The 27,599-nt window shown below is 37.4% G+C and overlaps 1 protein-coding gene across 2 annotated transcripts in view; it reads right to left on the bottom strand.

The window, feature by feature from the left end:
• Nucleotides 1-27,599, bottom strand: part of PRKG2 (protein kinase cGMP-dependent 2) — a 136,439-nt gene that overhangs the window by 82,941 nt on the left and 25,899 nt on the right. For both annotated transcript variants that reach the window (XM_024993286.2, NM_001144099.1), the window contains 4 exons: nucleotides 14,086-14,252; nucleotides 8,350-8,463; nucleotides 6,821-6,926; nucleotides 3,179-3,242 (listed from right to left, as the gene is read on the bottom strand). In XM_024993286.2, the coding sequence (XP_024849054.1) occupies nucleotides 3,179-3,242; nucleotides 6,821-6,926; nucleotides 8,350-8,463; nucleotides 14,086-14,252 (451 nt within the window). The remainder of the gene's footprint in view (nucleotides 1-3,178; nucleotides 3,243-6,820; nucleotides 6,927-8,349; nucleotides 8,464-14,085; nucleotides 14,253-27,599) is intronic.

Below are 27,599 nucleotides of genomic sequence, written 5' to 3' on the forward strand. Positions count from 1 at the left end.
GCTAAAATGTGGATATCTGAGTCCTTACCCCAGAGTTTCTGATTCAGTAAATGTTGAGGTAGTATGTGGGAACCTGCCTTTTTTTATTGGAGGATAATTGCTTTACAATGTTGAGTTAGTTGCTGCTGTACAAGAGCGTGAATCAGCTACATGTGTACATATATTCCCTCCCTCTCAAGCCTCCCTCTCACCCCTTCTCCCCAATCCCACACCTCTGGATCATCACAGAGCACCAAGTGCAGGTCTCTTTGTAATACAGCAGGTTCCCACTAGCCATGTATTTTATACATGGTCGGAGAAGGCAATGGCAACCCACTCCAGTACTCTTGCCTGGAAAATCCCATGGATGGAGGAGCCTGGTAGGCTGCAGTCCATGGGGTCGCTAAGAGTCGGGCACGACTGAACGACTTCACTTTCCCTTTTCACTTTCATGCATTGGAGAAGGAAATGGCAACCCACTCCAGTGTTCTTGCCTGGAGAATCCCAGGGACGGTGGAGCCTGGTGGGCTGCCGTCTCTGGGGTCTCACAGAGTCGGACACGACTGAATCGACTTAGCAGCAGCAGCAGTGTATATTTCCATGCTCCTCTCTCAATCCGTCCCATCCTCTCCTTCCTCTGCTGCACCCACAAGTCTATTCTGTCTTTCTGTGTCTCTATTCCTGTTCTGCAAATAGGTGCATCAGTACCGTATTTCTAGAGGGAGTCTGCCTTTGAAGCAGCACCACTGGTCATCTGATGAAGGACAAGGACATTCCACACTCCCTACCCCCACCCCACTCTAACTACACCTCGTGTCATGAAAGACCCATGTCAGAGTCGCAGTGCCAGGGCCACTGGGTCAAATTACCAAACCTCCATACCAAAAAATTAGGTGACTTTCCCATCCACCACACACTCAAGTCCCAAACTTCCTGGATCGATTGCCACCAGAGGAAACAGAAACTGTTCCTTCTCCTTTTATACTACACAACTGCCAGGGGCAGAAGTCACTTTGTCATTTTCATCATCATTAACAGTTACACTGCATCCAGAATCTGTGACATGTTTTAGGATGTACATCAGTTAACCCTTAAAACACACCAGTGAGTATGTTGCTACTCTTTCCACCCTCCTTTTCTCATTAGAACACGAGAAGAGGTTTAAAGGTGATGTCTGCTTCTAGAATTGAATGCTCTGGATGATTTATGCTAAAACAAGAAATGCTTTTGGAATACCGCACATTCAGCCCATTTGGTCCAGGAGTTCAACAGACAAAGTCTTAACAAACTCATCAGATCTACTGGTTGGTGATGGGAAATTCTGATGCTCCCCCTGTACCCTCTGCACAAAAACTTGAAACCACCCAAATCAACTCCTAAATAGCACACCAGATTCAGCCTGCTTTTCTCAAAGATTATGGAGCCAGTTGGTGGGACAGCTGGCCCTGGAGTTCAGCAGGGGCTCTGTCATAACTCCAGTGCATTAGTGACTGGCTGCTGTCAGGACCCTGCTGATGGGTTATTAGTCCAAGCTATGCTGGTAAATTATGTACTTTTCTTAGCGCTAAATAGATCCCATGACTCCCTTGTTAATCAGTTTCGAATTTGAGAATTTTCACACATTACAGAGACACATTTGTTTGCCAGGTATGAATAAAGAGCCCTTTATAAACTGTGCTGCTGTCTGCAAAGGCGAATATATAATAAAGCCTTTCTATGGTGTTTTAAATGATGAGACTTTCAAACTCAAACTGTGTGTTAATTAATACTAGGTTGGAGCCCACCCCCCACCCCCTATATATTCTGTAGCTATTGCCTGTGGCTGCTATAAATATGTCTAATTTACCATTTATTTTTAATGATACTAAATTTTAATATTTGCTGTCAGCATGGAATTCCCCTCTGGTGAATCTACTCTATTAGTATTATATTAAAAACAGATTTCCTCGGTTCACAAAAAAATACATGGCCTCTCCAGCTTTAAAAAAAAAACAACACTCAGAAATTAGGATGAATTATTAATTTGTAACATCTGTGATTGGGTTATGTTACACTGCGAAAATCCCATGAGATGCAGGCAAGCAGTCCTCTTGAAAATGACTTCATATCTGAGTGCTCTGGGGACACAAGGCCAGGCAATGTGTCACCATGGCCTGTCCCTGATGAATGGCTGGATGGGTTCCATGAATTGTAAATGGAAACATTACTGGTGTCACTTACACTTAAGGATGAAATGGTTGGTGTTCCCTTCTCAACAGATATTAGTTTACATTGTATATTGTGATTGACAGAGGCATGAATCTGTCAACAATCAGTCTGGAGGGGTTTTTTTTCTTTTTGTCTCCCACTGAGAGCAGCTTTATAAAAGCTTAAAGTGGACATGTGATTCCTTTCCTATTCCGTACTACCTTTAAATTCCCTAAAAGCAATTTGGGTTTCAATGAAATTAACTACCCCCCCCACCAAAAAAAAGTTAGAAGTTATTTACTTTGAATATTAATCTCTGAAGAGGTTTTCATATAATGCATATTATTAGAATCCAAGGTACATGTCAGAAAAGCATTATTCACGAAAAGACTTGACTAGGCTTGGACTAGAACCAACCATCTGTGTGATCCCTAATATGAGTTTTTGAACACGTTCCAATATGCCTCTTTTCCCTAGATGTTAAAATAGGTAAAGTGCTTCTTAAGTGCAGGATTTGTTTGGTTTTTTTTTCAAATGTCTTTTCATAGCCTAGAGTTTTCAAGTATGGAGTATTTCATAGCTTGATTCGGAAACTTGTCAGGAAAGTTCCAATAATATCCTTTCTCTACTCCATTACTAACTTATGCATCACTGACTCCTTCATACTAGGAATACTCTGTAAAGGACTGTGATGTTAATTGGTGAAAATGAAATGCCTCTTGAGTAAGGCAGATTAGTTTTATAAAACATACTAAAAAAGATTAAAATATGTAAATCTTTACATACGCAAATCCAATTTTCTTTTATATATTTCAGAAGAGTCCCTGAATCCCAATTGAGGCCCTTAATTCAGTGTGAGTTAGCCTAAAGTTTTTCTACTGTGAAAACGTTTCCTGGTTTCTGTAGACCAGTAATCACCATCTTTTCCTTTTTATTCATTTACAAGGTTAATAATGATGAGATTATACAATCTTTTAATGAAATATATTTTTTTTACTTTAAAATTTCTTACCACTTCCAAGCAGTCAATGATCTTGGTTAGTTTATCTTCAGGTAAATTCTTCAGCAAGGATACACTTCAAAATTAAAAAGAAACCTTTATTTAATTATCTTCCTGAATTAAACTACAAATATACACCTCTACATAGATTTATACATGCATTTACACAGATATTTTAATTTTTCCAAAGTAAACCTCCATATATATCATACATAAATAACTGAATTTCAAAATCATATTGTAAATACACTGAAATTATACGATCACATAAAACAGCAGACATTTATCCTAGGCAAATAAAAATTGTAAGACGCCATGAAAGGAAAATGACTAAATTTTTTTTAGAGAAAAAAAAATGTTTACATTTATTGTTGGCTTTCAAAGTGAATCACATCCAGAAATGTGTTCCACATCTCAAAATCTCTTTTATTAGCATGAATGAGGTCCTCCACTTCCAGAGGAGGATCAGATTTTCATCTAAATCCTGTAATTAAGTTAAGACTGAATCCAGGGGGAACATAGGAATTAGCATGGAAATCATCTTTGATTATTAGTCATATTGTACAATCTTTTAAAATTAATGGTAGCCAGAGGCATGCAATAAGAACATTTTTACAGATAATAATAATAAACAGAGAAGGAAAAGAACATTGAAATTATTTGAAAAACAAAAATTCCACTCAGTATTATTAACTAATCAATATGCTTAAATTGTACTTTTAAAGAAATTTCTACTTTACCTATTTTCACTCAGGACTGTTGATAGAATTTCTGTAAAGTAAATACTTTTTTCTTACCATCTAAAATTTGACACCGCTAGGGAAAAAAATGATGCTCCTCCATAAATACACGATTGGGTCTGATTTTCAAAAAGAGAGGTCTAAGCTGATTCTCGCACAGTGCTTCAGGAGGCGTGTATCCAGGAGCCGTGTCTAAGAACTTTTGCATCTGAATCATTTGTAATTGTGAAACACTGGAACACCCCCAGTGGTAGAGCAGTCAATGCACTGTGATTGAATCAGATGACAGAACTCTACAACAGAAGAAATGACCGCACTAACCAAGCATATGAACCTTAATAAAAGGAACTGAGTAAAAAAAGTGACTTGCAAAAATAATGCCAATTTTGTAAAATTCAAAACTAGGCTAAACCAAGCTACGGGCAAAATAATAAGAAATACCAAGTAGATGAACCTTAACAAAAGGTATTGAGAAAAAAAATTGACTTGCAAAAATAATACCAATTTTGTAAAATTCAAAAGTAGGCCAAACCAAGCTAGAGGCAAAATAATAAGAAATACCAAGGTTATGATTACCAAATTTCAGAATATAGACTAATCCAAGGAGAGGAGATACCCCAAGGAAGGCTAGAAAATGACCACAGGAGAGCATATGAGAACCCCAATAGCACTGCTAACTTTCTACTTATATTGGGCAGTAGCTTGATACACTCATTCTGTTATTATATCTTATAACTTACATATGTACTGCGCATCATTTGATATATGTCAAATATTTCATAACATGCTCAGTCACTCAGTAGGGTCTGACTCTTTGCAATCTATTTACAGTAGCTCGCCAGGCTCCTTCAGTCCGTAGGATTTTTCAGGCAAGATTACTGGAGTGGGTTGCCATTTCCTTCTCCAGGCAATCTTCCCAACCCAGGGATCAAACCCGCATCTCCTGTACTGCAGGTGGATTCTTCACTGCTGAGCCATCGGGAAAGAAGATGTAAATAGAAAAAGAGCTTGTTGTATATTATGAAGCAAACACAAATGTATTTCTCTAATATGTCTTCTTGCAGATGAAAGGTAAAAGGGTTAACCAGAACCTTTTTTTCTGTATAGTGGCATTTACTGTAAGGGAATGCTTTTTGTTCCTTTGGTTTAATTGATTAACACATGCCAATCATGAAAGTTCTAATTCTGGTCCAAACTGGGATCTATAATGTTAGTGAAAAATATGTCCTATAAGCTTGTCACCCTTGGGGGTTGGTAAGGAAATTAATATGAGAAAAAGTCTTTAATCTGTCTCCTATCTATGAAGGCAGAGATTAGGTTTGTCTTGTTCACCACTGGATTCACAGTGTTTAGGCCTGGAATACGTATTGGTTGAAAAAACGTATGAATGAGATAACAAAAAGAAGAAAGGAAAGTAAAAAGGAAGGAACGTGCACTAGTAAATTCTCTTGAGTTCCTTCCACTGAGGCAGAACATAGTAGATTTCAAGGGAACGAACCACTATTGCCTAGTGGCTCAGGTTGTATCTCAGACATGATGCAACCATAGACACTGGTTTATTTATGTATCCCCGTGTGGCCCTTGCATTAGTTTTAAATACAGACCTGTGTTGCTCAGTTGCTGGATTTTGAGATAACCTGTGGCTCAGACAGTAAAGAATCTGCCTGCAATGCAGGAGACCCAGGTTCAATCCCTGGGTTGGAAAGATCCCCTGGAGAAGGGAATTGCAACCCACCCCAGGATTCTTGCTTGGAGAATTCCATGGACAGAAGAGCCTGGTGGGCTACAGTCCATGGAGTGGCAAAGAGTCAGAAACAGCTGAGCAACTAACACAAATACTCAGGTAGACCCCACAACCTGATGGATAAGGTGTTGATTAGCATATAGGTAAGGCACCTGCTTGTCATTACTGCAGCTCTCTTGCAGGAGTCATTATTGTGTCTGGGAAAGAATATCAAAGAGAGTCCATATGAAAAACCTCAATGTTCTACTGATTAACAATGCCTCTGTTCAGTATTCACTGAGTCCTCACTATGGGCTAGGCACTGCACATTTCTAAAATCATTGACTCTGCAGGATAGTTATGCAAGATAAACTTAATTATACTTAAGAAGAACTCAGAATTTGTTTTGGAAAGTGCAGGATATTTTATTGTTATTATCACTTATTACAGGTTACATATCGTTACAGTACACATGGCAGCTTCAGAGACGGTCAAATCTCCCCCAAAACACACAGAAAGATTTTAAATAAGAAACTTATACTTGCCAAAAAATGCTTTTAATGTGCTGCTGACTTTTTTTTTTAGCTAAATAGGTACTTGTTTCTCTATAATTTAATCCGTCCGAGTAGTTGGGGGTTCAGAACAGTTTACAAAACACATATGTTTCAAGGCTCCATGTCATGATGGCAAGCATAATAACATTTTTGGCAAGTTAATTTGCTACAAATAATAGTAATTTGGAAGATAGTGTTTCTATGCCAATGAGAAAATGTCTCAGGTAAAGCAAATAAGGACAGTAAAATAATTTAATATTATTTTAAGCAAAGCATTATTACCTTTTGTTATTGACTTTCAAATTATAAGATATCTTTAAAAGTCAACTGAGCAACCCAAATGAATATTTTAGGAATTTTTTGGACATTATTCTATACTATGTGAAATGACTCCATCAACACGAAGGGCAAAATTAGCAAGAGAAATAAACCAGTGAAAAGGCTAATGGGAATGAAACACAAATTTTCATAGATAGTGGCACTTACTGCAAGAAAATACTTGTGTTCCTTTGGCTTAGTCATGTGGAAAATGCTTAAATAAGAAAAGCTATAGTAAAATAATTACTCTGATAAAACCAACATACCCACAGTATGGCTAGACCAGCTTCTCCTTCTGCCATCAATGTGTTACTCTTACCTTCTGAGGAAGTTTCTGTACTGTTCATCTCTAGCTTGAGCTGTCCTTCTCATTATATTCTGGAATACCTCTCGATCTAGTGCCCATGTTTTAACATTGGTAATAGCTTTAGAAAAATCAAGAAAATAATAAAACTCTGTTGAGCTCTTATATTAAGAAAACATTCCAAAATGTTAATCAATCAATTTTTCATGTACTGTCATAAAATTATCTTTCTTGGAAAACGCATTATTTAAACACGCAAAATGGAAGGAAGTAGTGATGTAAAGAGTAGGTAATTTTATAAAATCATTTTTGGCTTTGAAATGAACCATGATTTGGAAGTGAGCAGCAAAAGATTTCCATTCTAATTATGTTTTGCTTAGGATGATATTAAAATTAGTTTGCAATTCTTAATTACACACTGCATCATCAGGATGTATTTTAGATTTGGGCTGTGATACATAAGAAAGCCAGCCAGCCTGCATCTATTCCAGAAAGTGAAGAATTCACAAGCAGATAATTGAAAGTTAAAGGTCTCTGCTTGTGAGTCTGTTTTTATGTCTTTTTATGTTGTTTAGACACCGTTGCTAACAAGAGCCAATATATTTTAAGAATCTCTATGGTTACTTTTACATAAAATATATAAAATCACTTTCAAAGAGATTATGCAAGACAGTTTTTGAGACAGCCTTTTCATAGGAAAGACATTAAAAGCAAGAATATAATCTAAAAAGGAAGAGAAGCAGAAGAAGTCACTCCAAAAAATCTATATGAAATTATGATAGTGAGATTTTTTTTTTATAGCAGTGATGAGAGCCTACAGAATAAACCAAAATCAAAATCTCTGGTTTACTAAACTTCAGAGTGAATTAGAATTATTTTGACATTCTTGTTAAAAATAAAGATCCCTGGGCCCCATTGCCAGAGATTGGAGTGGAACCTTAGAATCTGCATTTTTATCAAATACTGAAACAATGCTCAAAAAGAAAACCTAGTCCCAAACACTGAGAAACACTAGATCTAAGTTAATTCAGAAGAAAACATGATATGACCATGAATAAAGTCAATAAAAACAAGAACCCTAAGGAAAAGCAATTGAACTAATCTCAAAAATCACTCAGGAAAACCCTCATTAATTAATTCATATCCTTTTTGATATTTACACATTTTATTGGTATAATTACTTTTTCTGATTTATAATATGGTCATCACCTCATGGAGAAGAGAAAGCAAACATTCTGGATGAGCCAAAGACAAATATCTGCATGGTAAAAAGTTGACATTGGCAACTAAGGCAAACACTAGAATCAATTATGCTTAAAGCCATATTCACATTTTAAATACAGGTATCCAATGGGAAGGTTTCTTTAAGCTTGAATCATTCAGACAAGTGCTTCAATATAAATCCTTTTATGAGCATTGCCTTTCTATTAATAAGAGCATAAGGGGCACAGCAGGAGACAAAAAGACTCAGGATGCAACAGTGACTTAGATTGTCTTTAACACTGTGTAGCAATTGAAAACTAGAGCATTTCTTCTTCTGTTACCTTTCACAGAGGCAGTTCTTGTACAGTTGTATAAAATGGCTAGCTCCCCAAACGTGGTCCACATAGGGATGGATGACAGCAATTTCTCCCCTTGGGACACCTCTAGTCGACCCTCTATCAAGTAGAATGCAAGAACACACAAATAAGCAAAATCCATCGAGATTCCATAAATTAAAAGAAAACAAGCAGCAGGTATACAAAGCATCTAGGTGAGATATCTTACGATTTTCATTGTAATAAAGTGGTTAGGAATGCAGACTGAAGCCCACTCTCTATTAGTTGATTAGCATTAAGAGGTACCCACTCTGCATGGGTTCCTTGTCAATAACAGAGATAAAATTAATCACATTCACTTCATATGGTGGTGATAAGTAAACAAGTTACTATAAGTAGGATCACAGAACCACAGACGGCTCACCAGTGCCACCTAAGTGTTAGCTCTTAGGGATTTCCTGGTGGGCCAGCGGTGAGGACTCAGCGCTTCCACTACAGGGGGCATGGGTTTGATCCCTGGTTGGGGAACTAAGATCCTGCAACTGTACAGAGCAGCCAAATATATATATATATTGTCAGTGTTATTATCGTTACAAAGCTCTTTCCCTGAAGCAGCAGATGGCAAATGTTTCATTAAAATTCATTCTACTCCCCCAAAAATGCAGCACATGATACTTCTTTTGTACAAGAAACAGAACAATCACTGCATGTCCTCAAAACACAACAAAGGTGTTTACACTGCTGGAAAGACTAACTCGTCACAACTGAGAAGTGTGCTGGCCCTGGAGTCAGCCTGCCTGGCTCTGACTCGTCACTGGCTGTGTGACCTTGGGTAAGTTACCTCATCATGCCTTGTTCATTGCTTAAGCCCTCATTCATTGAAGTGAATTAATAAACGAAGTCACTAAGAAGAGTATAGCAAGAGAATTAAAAGACAAGCCACAGACTGAGAGAAAATATCTTTTTTGCAAAAGATACATCTGATGAAGACCTGTTTTACAAAATACATTAATGCAAAGAACTTTTAAAGTTCTTCAATAAGAAAACAGCCCAATTAAACAGGACAGACTTTACCAGACACTCACCAAAGAAGACATACAGATGGAAAATAAGCCTATGAAAAGATGCTCCACATCACATTTATCAGGGAAAAACAAATTAAAACAATGAGATATCACTCTACCCCTAATAGAATGGCCAAAATTGAGAACACTGACAACACCACGTGTTGGAGAGGACGTGGAGCAATGGGAACTACCATACACTGCTGGTGGGAATGCTAAATGGGACACCCAATTTGGAACAGTTTGGTGGTTTCTTACAAAATTAAACACACTCTCACCGTACAATCCAGCAACTGTGCTCCTTAGTATGTATTCAGAGCTAAAAACCTAGGTCTACACAAAAACCTACACACAGATGTTTACAGCAGCTTTATTCATAATGGTCAAAACCTGGAAATGACCAAAATGTCCTTCAGTAGGTAAATGGATAAATAAACTGTGGGGGGTGTGTGTGTGTGTGAGTGTGTGTGTGTGTTAGCCATTCAGTCGTGTCCAACTCTTTGGGACGCCATGGACTGTAGCCCGCCAGGTGGGACCCCATGGACTGTATGGACTGTAGCCATGGACTGTAGCCCGCCAGGCCGCAGGCTCCTCTGTTCATGGAATTCTCCAGGCAAGAATACTGGACTGGGTTGCCATTTTCCTCTCCAAGGGATCCACCCGACTCAGGGATCGAACCCAGGTCTCCTGAATTGCGGGCAGATTCTTTACCACCTGAACCACCAGGGAAGCCCAAAACTGTGATACATCCAGACAATGAAACCCTATTCAGTGCTAAAAAGAGATGAGATACTAATCCATGAAAAGACAAGGCAGAACCTTAAACACATATTACTAAGTGAAAGAAGTCAATCTGTAAAGGCTAAATAATGCATGATTCCAACTATATAAAATTCGAGAAAAGGGAAAATGAGGGAGAAAATTAAAAGATTAGCGGTCGCCAACAGTTGGGGGAAGATGAATAGGCAGAGCACAGAGGATTTTCAGGACAGTGAAAATACTCTGCATGATATTATAATGATGGCTATATATCATTATACATTTGTCTCAACCTATAGACTGCAGAACACCAAGGATGGACTTCGAATGATTATAATGTGTCAATGTAGGTTCATCTTTGGTTATTAAAAACAATATCTTTCTAGTGAGTGATGTTAATAACAGGAGAGGCTATGGTTATGGGTAGAGGGTATATGGGAAATCTCTGTTCCTTCCTATCAATTATTCTGTAAACCTAAAACTGTTCTAAAATTAAAGTCATAAAAAGAAAGAGCACTTGACAACAATCTTTAGCTAAGCAGAGGCTGGGGGGAAGGAGAGGTAACTTCCTCACAATTCTTCTGCCTAGGTAATTCTCTCCTTTCCTTTCAAATGCAAACAAACCATAGTTAATCAAGTGTTAGTCGCTGGGTCCTGTCCAACTCTTTGTGACACCATGGACTGTATCCCACCAGGCTCCTCTGTCCATGGAATTCTCCAGGCAAGAATACTGGAATGGGTAGTCATTCCCTTCTTCCACAGATCTTCCTGACCTAGGGATTGAACCCTGGTCTCCTGCATTGAAGGCAGATTCTTTACTGTCTGAGCCACCAGGGAAGCTCATTAGCTAATTAAAACCATACGTAATAAGACCTATATTCTTAGAGGAAGAAAATGGCAGGGTTATTTCTCTTTCCCTTGAAGAACTGGTCTTTCCTTCTCCTAATTCACAGCTAAGTACAACAGCTCTGGGTCAGCTCTGTCCACCCATTCATTCAATGCACCTGATCTGAATACCTATGTTGTGCCAGGAGCTAGTCTGGATGCCAGACAGATAGGGCAGACAGAACAGAGAAGATATTTACTCTGTTACAACTTACACTCTAGTAAGAAATAAACTCCATTTTGGCTCCAAATCTTATAAGTTAGCTATGCAATTTAATAATTTCTCATTATAACCAAATTCTATTCCATCAAAACCACTTAGCTGTACTGCTGAGTTGCTATCATGGATCTTTATGCATTTCAAGTGTTTTCCTAATTGGTTATGGCTCATGGGATTTGAACCACACCGAACATGATACAGAATGCCAAAAGTTTAAGCTAAGTATGCTTTTACTAGTTGGTATTCTTGCTATATTTTATAAAGGGGAGATTTTGAATAATGAACTAATTTGCTGAATCAGTTCAATCACACAATCCAACTCTTAGATAACACTGTAATTAATTCAAATATGAAATCACCCAATTTTCATTTCCATGTGTGCTATAGCCCTGACTTCAGTAACTATATCGATATTGACATCTACCTTTTCAACCCCTTCTCTCCCCAAACCTTTCATCAGAGTCACTAGCAAGGAACAAGACAAGCTAACATGAGTTTCTAATCCTTCCTAGCAGGTTTCATAAATATTGGTTGACTTAAGCACCTATCTACTCTTGCCTGAGTGTTCTAGTGTTGCTAAACCAGAAGTGAAATATCCAAGAAAAAAGCTGAAAGAGGGGGAAATTGCTTAGGGTCACCTATTCCTACAACTTGAAGGCTGGCTAAATTAAGAATACGATTCACTTCTTGGGTAGAATAATTACTTGGGGATGACTATAATTTTAAGTGTGCCTACAAACATGTATACAGCAAATAATACACTAGTAACTATGAAACTGTCAAGTTTAAAGAATCAAAATATAGAAAACAACCTTTTACCACACTACCAATAGAAGAAAATGTGTGAGTGCATGCTAAGTCATTTCAGTCATGTCTGACTCTTTGCGACTCCATGGACTTGTAACACGCCAGCTCCTCTGTCCATGGGGATTCTCTCGGCAAGAATACTGAAGTGGGTTGCCATGCCCTCTTCCGGGGATCTTCCTGACCCAGGGATCGAACCCACATATCTTACGTCTCCTGCATTGGCAGGAGGGTTCTTTACCACTAGCACAACCAGGAAATCTGATAGAATAATACATGCATATTAATTTGTTTGGATAGGCAACTTTTGCTCCACACCTAAGGCCTCAAGGAAACAAGAATCATAAAAGCATTGCTCCTCTTTGTTTCTTAGCTTCTGTGATTCTTTTCACCCCTCCTTGCTAAAAACAGATCTGTCTAAACTTGTACCGCTTACCAGAATGTAACCTCCCATAAAAATCATTTCTTTTTTTTAATATAAATTAATTTATTTTATTTGGAGGCTAATTACTTCACAATATTGTATTGGTTTTGCCATATATCATCATGAATCCACCACCAGTGTACACGTGTTCCCCATCCTGAACCCCCCTCCCACTCCCCTCCCCATACCATCCCTCTGGGTCATCCCAGTGTACCAGCCCCGAGCATCCTGTATCATGTATCGAACCTGGACTGGCGATTCATTTCACATATGATATTATACATGTTTCAATGCCATTCTCCCAAATCATCCCACCCTCACCCTCTCCCACAGAGTCCAAAAGACTGTTCTATACATCTGTGTCTCTTTTGCTGCCTCGCATACAGGGTTATCGTTACCATCATTCTAGATTCCATATATATGTGTTAGTATACTGTATTGGTGTTTTTCTTTCTGGGAATCAGTTCTAATGAGGTGGATGAAACTGAAGCCTATTATACAGAAATCATGTCTTATTCACATATGTCTCCCTCAGAACTCCCAAAACCCAAATATGGCTTTGATCATATTTGACCATAAATAAAAATTTATAAATTTGAAAAAGCATTGTTTAGATGGCCAGGAAGCAAAATAAAAGGCCACAGCACATTCCAGGTTAGCAGTCCATCTGGGCAAGCTAGTTAACTTTTTTCCCTAAAACTCAAAAAGTTGAGGCAATTCAGAATTTGACAGAGCATTCAATAACGACAAGTCCTGTTCAGATAATTTCTTACTTCTGTATCAAAAAAAAAAATTGTTGAATTCCACTACAAGATTTGATATGCATTTGACATGCATCTGAGAAATAAATCCTTTTCCTTCTAACTATTATGATCTACCTAGCATGGAAGCATGTTCAAGTGATCGGGTATGGAGGAATTTCTTTAAATGGTTCTAAATACACCAGCCTTAATCTTAAGGCATTTCATTTGACTTATCTATTGTGTGCACCATGTAGGAAGTCCAGCCGTTGGTTAAATGCAACTAAACGATCTTTTGAAATCATTGGGATATAACCAAACTATTTAACAGAGCCACAAAAATAACTGTTTTCTTTTTCACGGTACAACAGTGTAAAAGGTCAGCACAAGCAGTGGCATTCTGAATATTCTAAACACCTTTCTGAAGTTGTTAAGTGTCACTATGATTAAAGTATGAACTTTCAAATCAGATTGTTAAATTTGCATTCTGTCTCCACCACTAATAAGCTGCATGGCCTTGGGTAAGTTACTTAACCTCTCTGTGACATAGTCCACATTAGTAACATGAAGATATTAGCACTTGCCTAACAGAATTAGTAAGCTGAAATAAGATCTCTCTATTAAATACTCAGTAGGATGCTGGACATATAGAAAGCATTCTATAAATATTAGTTATTAACATCAGGATGATTCGACCAACAAATATTATTATTTCATGAACTCAATCTGTTATATTTTCTACAAATAGAACAACCAATTTTGCATTTTTATAAATATGTGCAAAAAATCATTAAACAATAGGCAAATATTTGTTATATGATAACTGTAAAAATCTGTGAAACCCACCTGCCAGTACAAAGATATGGTTTCCTGGTTCTCCTTGCTTAATAATGTAGCTCCCTTGCTGGTAGTTTCTCCCATACATGCATTCCACCATGTCTTTGATCTGCTGAGGATCCAGTCTCTTCAGAAATTGATTTTTATTAAGGGCATCTGTAATGAGCTTCTTCTCACTGATGTAATGGAAAGGAAATGTTGAGTTACAATTAGTGAAAAACATCTTTATTCTTAATATTACTACCCATGTGTTTACAACTTTAACCAGTCAATCCTAAAGGATTTCAACCCTGAATATTCATTGGAAGGACTGATGCTGAAGCTGAAGCACCAATACTTTGGCCACCTGATGTGAAGAGCTGACTCATGGAAAAGACCCTGATGCTGGGAAAGACTGAAGGCAGGAGGAGAAGGGGGTGACAGAGGATGAGATGGTTGGATGGCATCACCGACTCAATGAACATGAGTTTCAGCCAACCCTAGGAGACAGTAAAGGACAGGGAAGCCTGGTGTGCTGCAGTTCACAGGGCACCAGAGTCAGACACGACTTAGCAACTGAATAACAAAAACAATTCACAACTTTTCCAGCATGGACAAAAAGTCTTTTCTAGCTCCACCAACACTTGACCCTTATAACTACCATTCATTATGTGGAAATCCTTTGAAAATATTTTTGAATATTTTTCTGTTAATCATGATGAAATCAATTTCATCATCACTTTCAATTGTCATCATCACAAATGTAGCAACCTTCAAGATCTCTAGGTGCAATACTAAGGCACATATGATTTTTAAATGGAAAAGGGGCAGGTCTATTTGATAGATAGAAGGTTATGTAAGAGACTATAACACAGTACTTACCTAATTCCTATGGTGCTAGTCATTTTTATCTTATTTAACCCTCACTACTATTCTGTGAGATAGTGACTATTTCTACTTTTAGAAAAGTAGACTAAAAGCTGGGCGTCCCAGGTGGCACTAGCAGTAAAGAACCTGCCTGTCAAATGCAGGAGACTTAAGAGATGGCGGTTCGATCCCTGGGTTGAGGAGGGCATGGCAATCCATTCCAGTATTCTTGCCTGGAGAATCCCATGGACAGAGGAGCCTGGCGGGCTATAGTCCATAGGGTCGCAAAGAGTCGGACACGACTGAAGGACTGAGCATGCACACATAGACTAAAAGTTGAAAAGCAACTATTTCCCCCCACCCCAGGATTTAAATCTAAGTCTATGAGTCTGAAGTCTGTGCTGCTTCCATTCCATCTCTTTCTTATTCTGAGCTGGAGAAGTCGCCTCCCCTGGGACTCATAAGGTTTGATCAGACATAGACGGTGATGGTGATAGTTTGGTTTTGCTTATGTTTTAACTCTTACTATGCCTAGACTAGACAGAACCTACATTTACAATCTCACAGCATATTTAGTCCCCACATCAGAGGTCCATTTGTTGATAATCCTAGAACACTTCAGTTTCTTTTGGAAAAGAAGTAGCTCAAAGCAATTACCTAATCATCGTCACCATAAATTTAAAATGTTCTAATTAGCATATTATATTGGTAGTTATCTTAGAATTATGTGCTGGAAGAAAAGTTGCCTTGTGGGCTAAGTCAGAAACTTTACACAATATATTTGCTTTCACTCAAATACAGTGTTTTGTTTTGGTTTTTTTTTTTTAATCAGGGTTTTGTCCTGTATTTTTCATTCAAACTCTCTCCCATCCCTAGCTTTGTGTTTAAAAATTGTGATTTTTTCTACACAGCAAGTTCTCAAGGGATTTCTCTGGAAGTCCAGTGGTTAGGATTCAGCACTTTTACTGCCAGGGCCTAAGGTTGAATCCCTGGTTGGGGAACTAAGACCTCACATGCCTCATGGTGCAGCCAAATTGAAAAAAAAAAGAAAGACGGTTCTCCAATCCAAAGTAAAAGTTCATGGAATTAGTACTTTATGATCCTCTTCATCAAGTCATAGGCTCCATGAAGGAAACAAAACACTCTTGTATAGAAATTCCTTCTTCCCTATAGTGACTCCCTCAGCCTCAGAGTCATCCAGACTCTCAGAGTACCTTGAAAACTTCCTTCCTCTTTCATTTAATCTATCACCAAATCTTGTAAGTTCTCTTTACAAAATATCACTGTTATCCATTTTAGTTTCCACTTCCAAGGATGTCACCACATCCAAGAAAAAAATTCTTAGGTCTGGATGATTTTAACAGCTTCCTTTTGGTTTTTCAGCTTCTAATCTCTTACCCGTGTCAGTCGGTTCAGGCACTCGGTCGTGTCTGACTCTTTGAGACCCCATGGACTGCAGCACACCAGGCCTCCCTGTGCATCACCAACTCCAGAGCTTAATCAAACTCATGTCCATCGAGTCGGTGATGCCATTCAACCATCTATCCTCTGTCAGCCCCTTCTCCTCCTGCCTTCAGTCTTTCCCAGCATCAAGGTCTTTTCCAATGACTCAGTTATTCGCATCAGGTGGCCAAAGGATTGGAGTTTCAGCTTCAGCATCAGTATTTCCAATGAATATTCAGGACTTATTTCCTTTTGGATGGACTGGTTTGATCTCCTTGCCATCCAAGGGACTCTCAAGAGTCTTTTCCAACAACCACACTTCAAAAGCATCAAGTTTTCAGCACTCAGCTTTCTTTATGGTCCGACTCTCACATCCATACATAACTACTAGAAAAACTATAGCTTTGACTAGACAGACCTTTATCAGCAAAGTAATGTCTCTGCTTTTTAATATGCTGTCTAGGTTGGTCATAGCCTTTCTTCCAAGGAGCAAGCATCTTTTAATTTCATGGTAATTACTTACCTCTGTAAGTGGTAATTACTTACCCCTGTAGTCCATCCTATACCATACTATCAGATTAATTTTGGTAAAAAACTGGTAAAAAAAAAAAAAAAAAAACACATCCTATACCACACTATCAAATTTAGTTCAGTCAGTTGCTCAGTCGTGTCCGACTCTTTGTGACCCCATGGACTGCAGCATGCCAGGGCTCCCTGTCCATCACCAACTCCCGGAGTTTACTCAAACTCATGTCCATTGAGTCGGTGATGCCATCCAACCATCTCAGCCTCTGTTGTCCCCTTCTCCTCCTGCCCTCAATCTTTCCCAGCATCCGGGCTCTTTTCAAATGAGTCAGCTCTTCAATTCAGGTAGCCAAAGGATTGGAGTTTCAGCTTCAGCATCAGTCCTTCCAATGAATATTCAGGACTGATTTCCTTTAGGATGGACTGGTTGGATCTCCTTGCAATTCAAGGGACTTTCAAGAGTCTTCTCGAACATCACAGTTCAAAAGTGTCAATTCTTTGGTGCTCCGCTTTCTTTATAGTCCAACTCTATCAGATTAATTTTGATAAAAAACTGACTTCACTCTGATCTCATTCTTCCTTTATCCACTAAAACCATTAATTCACTCAATTAATATAAAGTGAAAAAAGACTTTTGCAAGATGCTCTTCTTGGGGGAAATCTGTGAACAATATCGTAAAATCTCCAGCTTTCACAAGCCTTTCATGCTAGTGTCATATTCCATCAAGTATTTCCTCAATGCCCATATATCCCAATTTCCCAAAACATGTTCCCAGAAGCACTGTTCCTTTATAAACAAAAATTTGTTGAGTTTAGACAATTTGGGGAATTCACCATGCACACTTTAAAGTTTCAAAGAAATCTTGCAGTAAACAAATCTGTTTAAATCAATGTTTTCCAAACCTCAACGTCTTCTGTATTTCTTTGTTTGGCTTAGCTTCTATTAACATTGCATGGAAGTATTATGAAAAGCCTTTTGCCCATAGAAGAAAATTAACATCCCACAATGTGGTATTCCCACATTTCTCATCATATGCATCCACTCTATACATCCAGTACTTACTCCCTAGAACAAATCCTTTGTTACAGATAGACTGGTAACCTCATGGTCTCCTGTGCCTGCCAGCTTCATCCTCAGACTTGGCACACGTTTTCTCCTTGACTTTAGTTTCTTTTCCCCTTGACCTACCAAATATTATACATCTAACAAGAAATCCCTTATTACTGATGCTGCCTGCATACAGTAGCCCACACACCCTTTTATGCTATTCCAAACTCCTATAATACGTGTTTTCATGCCCATTCACCTCAACAAATTTAAAAAGCATTTACTAAAGACATAAAAAGCAATTAAGCATAGTCCATAGCCTCAAAGAGTTTCTAGATTCATTTAACTTAGTTTAGTACATAAACACATTGTAATATACTTTTAGAAAAGAGTTCTATGAGTTTTTCTCCAAAGTAATTCATAAATTCTTGGACAAGTGAGTCTTGTCTTGAATTATCTGTTTACGAAGCTACATACAATAGTGATTAAGTGTATGACCTTTGCCACTCCTTCTCTAACTATGATATAGGCCAGCCATTATAAGCACAGCTCTCCCTGCTCACATAAAACAAGTATAAAAGCTGATTGAAATATATATTTACAAACCTGCTTGATAGCATTGGAGACCTATCAACACAGCAACAGCTTGATGAAGGATGATCAACAAGAGAACATGAACTTGACATTCACCTCTTCTCTTCCCTCTAACGCATTTACTGATTTGCAAGCAGCACTGAGCAGAGTTTTGGCAGCCTCAAAGAGTTTGGAAGACACAAGTCAGTGTTTAAGACACACCAAGATAGATCCTAGTAAACCTAGGATTACAGATGGGACATCAAAAGAGCTGTAACGTAGAAGTAAAGACTGACCCAAACAGGAATAAAAAAAACAAAAAACTAACTTTAAAACTACAGATTCTATTTTGGCTAAAATTATTTGCCCTCACTTAACTGCCTATGGGAAGCAAAGGTAAATCTTTCTGTAAGATGTTCACAAAATCTAGGGCTCAAATTTTCTCTACATTTTTTTCTATATGGAGTGCCTGGCACGACATAAAAAATTACCAGGCATACCAAGAGAAAAGATCAAATGGATGAATATGAGGAGGAAAAAGACAACAGAAACAGATCCACAGTAGATTTAAAAATTGGATGTATCAGGTAAAAACTTTAGTATAACTATGTTTAAGACAATCAAGGACAAAATGGAAAATGTCAACTGAGAAAATGAATCTTTTTATGAATCATATAGAGATTCTAAAATTTAAACATACAATACCTGAAGTCTAGAACTCAATAGATGGGTTTAAAATCTAATAAATCACAGCTGATAAAGATTAGAAAATGAATATGGGCAGGCAGAATATATCCAGATAGAAGACTGGATAGAATCTAGGATAGAGAGAAGAACAATAAAAACAAAAGCAAAATACAGGAGATATATAAGGCATGATAGAGAAGTTGAGCATATATGTAACTGGGCCCCAAAGAAAGGGGAAAAATTAGTCTGAAACAATCTATGAATGCATCATATCTAAGAATTTTCTTAAACCAGTGAAAACGTATCAAGCTATGGACAAGATGCACAACAAATGCCAAATAAAACATATACAGAAAAAAAGCATGTTTAGTCCCATCATAGCCAAGTTACTGAAAACCAATACAAAAGAAAAAATGTATAAAGCAGCTGGAGAAAACAGGCGTTATTACCTTCAAATGACCAATAATAGGACTGACTTACTCGCCAACGTAAATTACGGAGACCAAAAGACAATGGAATATCTTCAAAGTGCTTCAGAGTGCCTAGTTCAATATCTTTACTCAGTGAAAAGAGCCTTTAAAAATTAAAGGAAAGTGAATACATATTCCAAATACAATTCCATTGGCAACAGACTTAACAGAGAACAAAATGACCCCAGATGTTAGAAGAAAGAAACAATGGGAAAAGTAAAATGTGGGTGACTAAAGCAAGCTCGTCTTCATAAAAGAGTAATAATAATACCTTGCAGAGGGGGCTTCCCTGGTAGTCAAGGGGCTAAGACTCGGTGCTCCCAATGCAGGGGCCTGGGTTGAATTCCTGGTCAGTGAACTGGATTCCACACACTGCAGCTAAGAGTTTGCATGGCACAGATAAAAGATCTCACATGCCACAACTATTCATAAGACCTGGTGCAGCCACATAAATCAAAATAAATATTCAAAAAATACGAATAATACCTTGTAGAGTTTGCAATACATGATAAATGTATAAAAACAAGAGCCAAAACTGCATGATCAGAAAATGGAGCTGATATAAATTTAAGGTCTTGGTATTGATAAAAGTATTCATCTATATTGGAAATTGAATAAATTAAGAATGTATGTTACAATTTGGGTAACTCCGACAAGATTTGTCTAAGAATGTTTAACTAGAAAGCTAACAGAAGAGAAAATGGAATAATAAATATACTTAATTCAAGAAAATGGGAGGTAGAGAAAAAAGAAATCAAAGTGAAACAAATAGTAAGATGCTAAAGTTAAACCCAAACATTTTTATTTACACTAAATATAAATACATTAAATACCTCAATTAAAAGACCAGGTTGTCAGATTGATAAAAAGAAAGAAAGAAAATACCAAGTATATGTTGCTTATAAGAGGTATACCTTAAATATAATGATATAGAAAACTTCAAAATAGAAAGGCAGAAAATGATATACTATGTAAACACCAACTATGGGCATGGGTGTGTTTTAGTCACTCAGTCGTGTCCAACTCTCTGCAACCCTATGGACTGTAGCCCGCCAAAACCCCCTGTCCATGGAATTCTCCAGGCAAGAATACTGGAGTAAGTAGCCATTTCCTTCTCCAGGAGATCTTCCTGACCCAAAGATCAAATTCCAGTCATCTGCATTATTGGCAGATTATTTATAGTCTGAGCCACCAGGGAAGCCCAATTATAGGCATACCACAGAGATATCGCAGGTTCAGTTCCAGATAGCCACAATAAAACAAATATTGTAGCAAAGTGAGTCACATAAATTTTTTGGTTTATCAGAGCATATAAAAGCTATCTTTACACTATATTGTAGACTATTAAGTGTGCAATAGCATTATGTCTAAAAAAAAATGTACACACATTAATTAAAAAATACTTTCTTGTGAAAACATACTAACCATCATCTGAGACTTCAGTAACTCACAGTAGTAATATCAAAGATCACTGATCACAGATCATCATAACAAATACAGTAATAAAAGGTTTGAAATACTGTGAGAATTATCAAACTGTGTTGCAAAGATATGAAGTGAGCAAACTGTTGGAAAAATGGGGCACCTATAGACCTGATGGACACAGGCTTGTCACAAATTTTCAATAGGTAAAAAATGCAATATCTTAAAGTACAATAAAGTGAATGCACAATAAAACAAGTTCTACCTATGTAAAGAAAATTTTCCTTGATACAGGAAAGTAGGCTTTAATGAAAGATATTATTTCTAGAAATAAAGAGCAATATTTTATATTGATAGCATCGGGAAGATTAAATCTTTATCCATCTAATTAGATATCATCGAATTGACAAAAATAAACTGACAAAATTAAAAGAAGAAATAGACAAACACAACCATTTTGGGAGATTTAATACATCCCTCTAAGTAACTAATAGAATAAGCAGGCAAAAATTAGTTAGAAAATAGAAGATCTAAACACTTGACTATCAAACTTTACTTAATCTCTTGACCTAACTGACATGTTAAAAAGCTGTATTCCAACAAATTCAGAATATACATTCTTTTCAATTACACGTGGAACCTTCATGAGAACTGACCATATGAGGATCATAAAGCAAATCTAACAAATTTCACAAGATTGAATAATACAAGCATATTCTTTGAAAACAATAGAAGCTAAAAATTTAAGCTAGAGATCAGAAACAAAATCAATAAAAAATAATCAGAAAATCCTCAAATGTTTGAGAACTGAGTAATATATTTCTGAACAGCCCACTGATTAAGAAAGATTAAATCATAAAGAAGTCAGATAAAATTTTGAAATAAATGATAAAAATGTGTTTTTTCAAAACTTGTGGGATTCAGTTTATTCAAAACTAAGAGGAAAACTTACATTATTAAACAGATTACAAAAGAAAACAGATTAAAAATGAGCAACTTAAGTGAAAGTGGTTTAAAGAGCTAGAAAAAGAAAAGCAACTGAGCTTAAAAAAAGGGAAGAGAAATAACAAAAAAAGAAGCAGAAAATAACACAAAAGGAAAAAGTGCAAAGAAGAGAATCAAAACAACTCAAAATACTTTATTTGAAAAGCCTAATAGAATTGATAAATTCATGCAGAATGGGGTGGTGGGGGGGAAAGTTAGGAGGGTAGGGAGAAAGAATAATTGCTAATGTTAGAAATGAGAAAAGAGACATCACCGTAGATATTACAGATATGAAAAATGAGGGGATAGTATAAATAACTATTTTTAAAATTTAGATTAAAAGAAAATTCCCCAGAAAAATACAGTATACCCATACTGAAATTTAAAAGAGAGAGAAAGAAAATCTGATTAGCAATAAATAGATAAAAACTATTCCACAAAGAAAATTCTAGACCTAGGTGACATTATCTTTAAGTTTTCCAGATATTTAAGGAAAAAACATTATTAAGCTTATATAATCTTTTCCAGAAAATAGAAAAAAGAAATTTTTTCCAACTTATTTTTTAATGCAAGAATGGCCTAATAACAAAAACACATATTACTAGAAAAATTAAAGATTAATATCCCTAATAAAGATAGGTACAAAGGTCAAAAACAAACACATCTAGACCAGACTAAAAATCAACATAATTAATCAAATGAAAAGGGTAAAGGAGTAAAATACATAGCAAAATCTTATTGAATGAATAAAAAGTATTTGATAAAATTAAACACCCATATATGTTTTAATTTTTTTTTAAAAAAAGAACTTAGTAAATTAGGAATAGAAGGGAATTTTCTTAATCTGATTTTTTTTAAATCTGTAAAACAAAACAAAAACAGAAAGTATCATATCATTTTCTGGAAATGCTTTCCTTCAGATATTAGAAATGGGACACTTCAATTTCACCCTGAATAAAGAGTCTGAGCAAATTTAATACAAAGAGAATAAAAGAATGAAAAAGGAAAAAAGTGTATCAAAGATACAAACACAGGAAAAGAAGTAATAAAACTGCCATTCTCTCCAAAAAACATAGTTATATAAATGGAAAACTCAAAAGAATATACAGGTAAAACCATCAAAATTAATAACTGATTTTAAGAATCTTGCTGGATTCAAGGTCAATAAGCAAATTCAGTTGTATTTCTATATCCCAGAAGCAAAGTAAAAATGCAAATTTTTAAATGACATCATTTTTAAAAGATCAAAAATATCAACCAAATAAGATTATATATAACAAAATGTGTAAGCCTTATAGAAAGTACAAAATAAGAGAAATGAAAGAATATCTCAATAAATGGAGGCCTATTAGCAGATCATGAATGAGAAGACAATTTTTTTAATGATGTCAATTGTATTCAAATTGATCAGGTTCAATGAAATCGCAATAACATCTTAAAAAAATTTTTTATGAAAATTGACAAGCAATTTATAAAATTCTTAGTCATAAGAGCCCAAGAAGAGCCATCACAACACTGAAGAACAATAACAAAACTAAAAGACTTAAAGTAATGGATATCGAGAATTATTATTAATCAAAATAATTGAGAGACTATACTCATGGCACAAAGATGGACAAAAAGACATTTGGACCTGCACAGAGAGACCAAAAAGCCATCCAAACACACAGAGATACTTGATTTATGACAACAGCTGTACTACAAAGCTACAGGGGGAAGCAGATAACAACGGAGAATACATAAATTAAAAAGCGTTCACCCTTGTTAAGTATCAAGAAAAAGCAAGTCAAAGCCACAATGAGACAGCACAACATAAACATACCATAAACACAGCCACCAGAACAGCCAAAATGAGAAAGACTGACAGTGCTAAATGCCAGTGATAATGGAGAGTAACAGCGCTCATACAATGCTGGTAGGGGTGTATATTTGTTCAACCATTTTGGAAAACTACTCACAGTATTTGGCAATCTATATTAAATGTGAACTTAGCTAAAATGTACCACCCAGCAATTCCACTCCTAAGCATTTTCGTTGTTGTTTAGTTGTTACATCGTGTCTGACTCTTTGCTACCCTATGAATTGATTATAGCCCACCAGGCTCCTCTGTTCATGGGATTTCCCAGGCAAGAATAGTGGCGTGGGTTGCCATTTTCTTCTCCAGGGAATCTTCTTGACCCAGGAATCAAACCCACGTCTCCTGCTTGGCAGGTGGATTCTTTACTATTAAGTCACCTGGGAAGCCCACTCCTAGGTATACACCCATCATAAATCATATATAAATAAAAAGATATGTGCAAAACTGCTCATGGAAGCATCATTTAAATTTGCGAAACACCAGAATCAACCAAATGTCTATCAATAAGTTGAACTGATAAACGATGGCACAGTCATGCAACAAGCACTATAGAGCAATGATAATAGTGAACCATTGCTACACACAACATCATAAATGACTCTCAGTATATAAACTAAAGAAGTCAGACTCCTAGAGTCCATACTCTATAATTCCATTAACATAAAGTTAAAAAATAGGCAGAGTAATCTTTGATAATACGAGTGCTACCTTTGAAATGGGCTTCCCAGGTGGTGGTAGGGGTAAAGAGTCTGCCTGCCAGTGCAGGAGATGTAAGAGACGCAGGTTCGATCCCTGGGCCAGGAAGATCCCCTGGAGGAGGGCATGGCAACCCACTCCAGTATTCTTGCCTGGAGAATCCCATGGCTAGAGGAGCCTGGAGGGCTACAATCTATAAGGTCACAAAGAGTGGGGCATGACACATACACATTTGAAATAGATAATGTTTAGGGATTGCAAGGGAGCAGAGGGGCTTCTGAGGTACTGGTAAGGAAGATTCTATTTCCTGATCTGTTTGGAGGTTACATGGGTGTGTTCATTTTACGATTTGAGCACATCAATTAAAAATTCATTTAAAAGCTAAAATGCGTATATGGCTTTGGAGGCAGAAGATCCTAGGTTCAAATTCCAGCTCTGCCACTTCCTAGCTGCGTGACCTTGGTCAAGTCGCTTAAACTTTCTGAACCTCAGATTTCTCCCCTGTAAACAGAGCTGAGTAATCATAACCTATGTCATACAGATGCTATGCACATTAACTAAGATAAGATGCCAATATATTCCTAATAAATGGCAGTAACACTCGTAGTTGGCAATAGCAGTAATCATAGCATGCTTTTGTGTGGGGAAGAGTGGGATGGGAAAAGTTCTGGAAACCACAAAGAAGCGCTGCAAAGACCCTATGCTCAGTTCAAAGTTCCTCCAATAGGGCTGGATCTCGAATTGATGCCCATCAGTGGCAGGTCCACTGGTAATCCTTTTGTAATCCTTTTATACCCCCAACTTACATAATCAACATTCTTTGAAGCAATAAATTCCTGTCCTCTCGGTTGCTTCAGGAAGTTTAATTTGTCAAAGTCCACTGACAGTTCTTGTTAAGCCAGGCTCTCCATCTTCCTTCACCGGTCCTGTTTACTACAGCCCTGTGTTCTCACTGTTTGTTTTTGTCAGGTCATAGAATGTGTCTTGCAACCTTCTTTGCACAAAGCTCAGTGCCCAGCAGGGACCAGGGGCCTCCACCTACTTTCTTATCTGTCAAGTATTTCTTGTGAGCACAAAGGCCAAGGCAAATTTACTTGTGTGGCATTTCATAGCTTACTCGTATATACAAATAGAAAGCATATGATAAGGCATATTTGTCGAGGGCCCAAGATCTAAAGCTGTAATACCAGGGCTTGATTCCTAATTCTGTCCCTTATGAGTTGGGGAACCCTGGGCAAGTCACTTAATCTCAAGTTTTCTCAGCTGTAAAATGACAATAAACACAGTCCACAGGTCACAGGATTTCCATGAGAATTAAGTTAGTTAACCATACAGAGCACTAATGATATGGCCTGGCACATAAAATATATCACAGAAGCGATAGTGGTACTATTATAAGTCAGCAAGTTACCAGCAACTTAAAAATCTCTGAGTTAACACAGCTCTAAAAGTACTATACTTGAGATCCACTGCTATTTATTAAAGGAGACTCTTCATGATGTGAATAAAACTTCTGACAGTCCAGATCCCTCGGCTGTTCAGCCTCCCTATGCTCAGGGTACCCCAGGCTCACAGATCTCCAGATGTACCAGGCTACTTTGTCCCCCAGCCATCCAATCCTCCTCAAAACCCAGGTCAACACCAGCTCTTCCATTCAGGTTTCCTTGATCCCACAAAGCAAATGGTGCTCCTTCTCTCCTTCATACACCCATCTGTTAGGACATCAATCATGCAAGACTGCAATATATTTAATTTCCCCAAAGAGACTGTGATCTTCAAGGGTGTGACTACCCTTTCCTCATCCTCTACCTAAAATCCAGAATGGCATCTGGCACAACGTAGGGACTCAACAGAACTAACACTAAAGCACATTTAATTTCCAGCTCACAAAATCTGGGTACAGAGAAGAGTGGAAATGGGAAATGCCAGTCACCCACAAAACAGGCACAGAAAATAAGCAAGATAAGGCTTCTCTGGTGGCTCAGATGGTAAAGAATCTGCCTACAATGCAGGAGACCTGGGTTCGATCCCTGGGTTGGGAAGATCCTCCAGAGGAGGACATGGCAACCCATTCCAGTATTCCTGCCTGGAGAATCCCCATGGACAGAGGAGCCTGGTGGGCTACAGTCCATGGGGTCACAAAGAGTCGGACACGACTGAGAGACTAACATTTTCACTTTTCACTTTCAAAACTTTTTGAGTAATAAACCAACAAGAAATAATAGCTAACAAATGCACACGTTTATAATTTGAGAAGCTAGCATGAAAAGATGAGGTCATTCCATGGGTAATCAGAAAATGAGCATGACTTCCTCCTGTCAACCCTCTTACTCTATATGGCCCATGTAATTAAGTATAGTTGTAATTTAATCATGTTTACTGTTACTTCATGCTTACAACATTTCTCTCTCCCTTTCTTAAATGTGTGCAGATGATCCAGTTCCTGGGAGCATCCAAGAATAGAGTTGAACAATGAAATGTTGAAAACAACCACAGCTTCTAAGGCTGTTAATCTGACACACACAATGATGGGCATTATCATCATTGTGCTGCGTGGTAATTAGGTAGAAATAGTAAATAGTTCTCTTAGACGTCAGTAATGAGCATTGCTCTTAAAGTGTCAAATTGAATATTTCTGGGGTCAGCTGCAGGAAGGCCTGTTCCTATAACAAAATGGTTCTCAATTGTCACTGCACATTAGAATCACCAAGGGACCGTCTATAAATCCTGTACCCAGGGTCCTCACCTCAAACGGATTTAATCAGATTCCTTCGGGGTTGCACCAGGACATCAGTATTTTTTACTACTCCCCTGGTGATTACAATGTGCATTTGCACTTAAGAATTACAGCTGTAAACAAGAAAACACAAGGGAGTCAGAAGCTGCTTTTTTCCCTCTATTTTCCCACAGTGCTGGGAACAAGCCTCCATTGAAGGCTCAACAAGCAATCAATCAGTTACTATTCAGAAAT

Source organism: Bos taurus, chromosome 6 (assembly GCF_002263795.3).
Source record: "Bos taurus isolate L1 Dominette 01449 registration number 42190680 breed Hereford chromosome 6, ARS-UCD2.0, whole genome shotgun sequence".
Lineage (NCBI taxonomy): Eukaryota > Metazoa > Chordata > Mammalia > Artiodactyla > Bovidae > Bos > Bos taurus.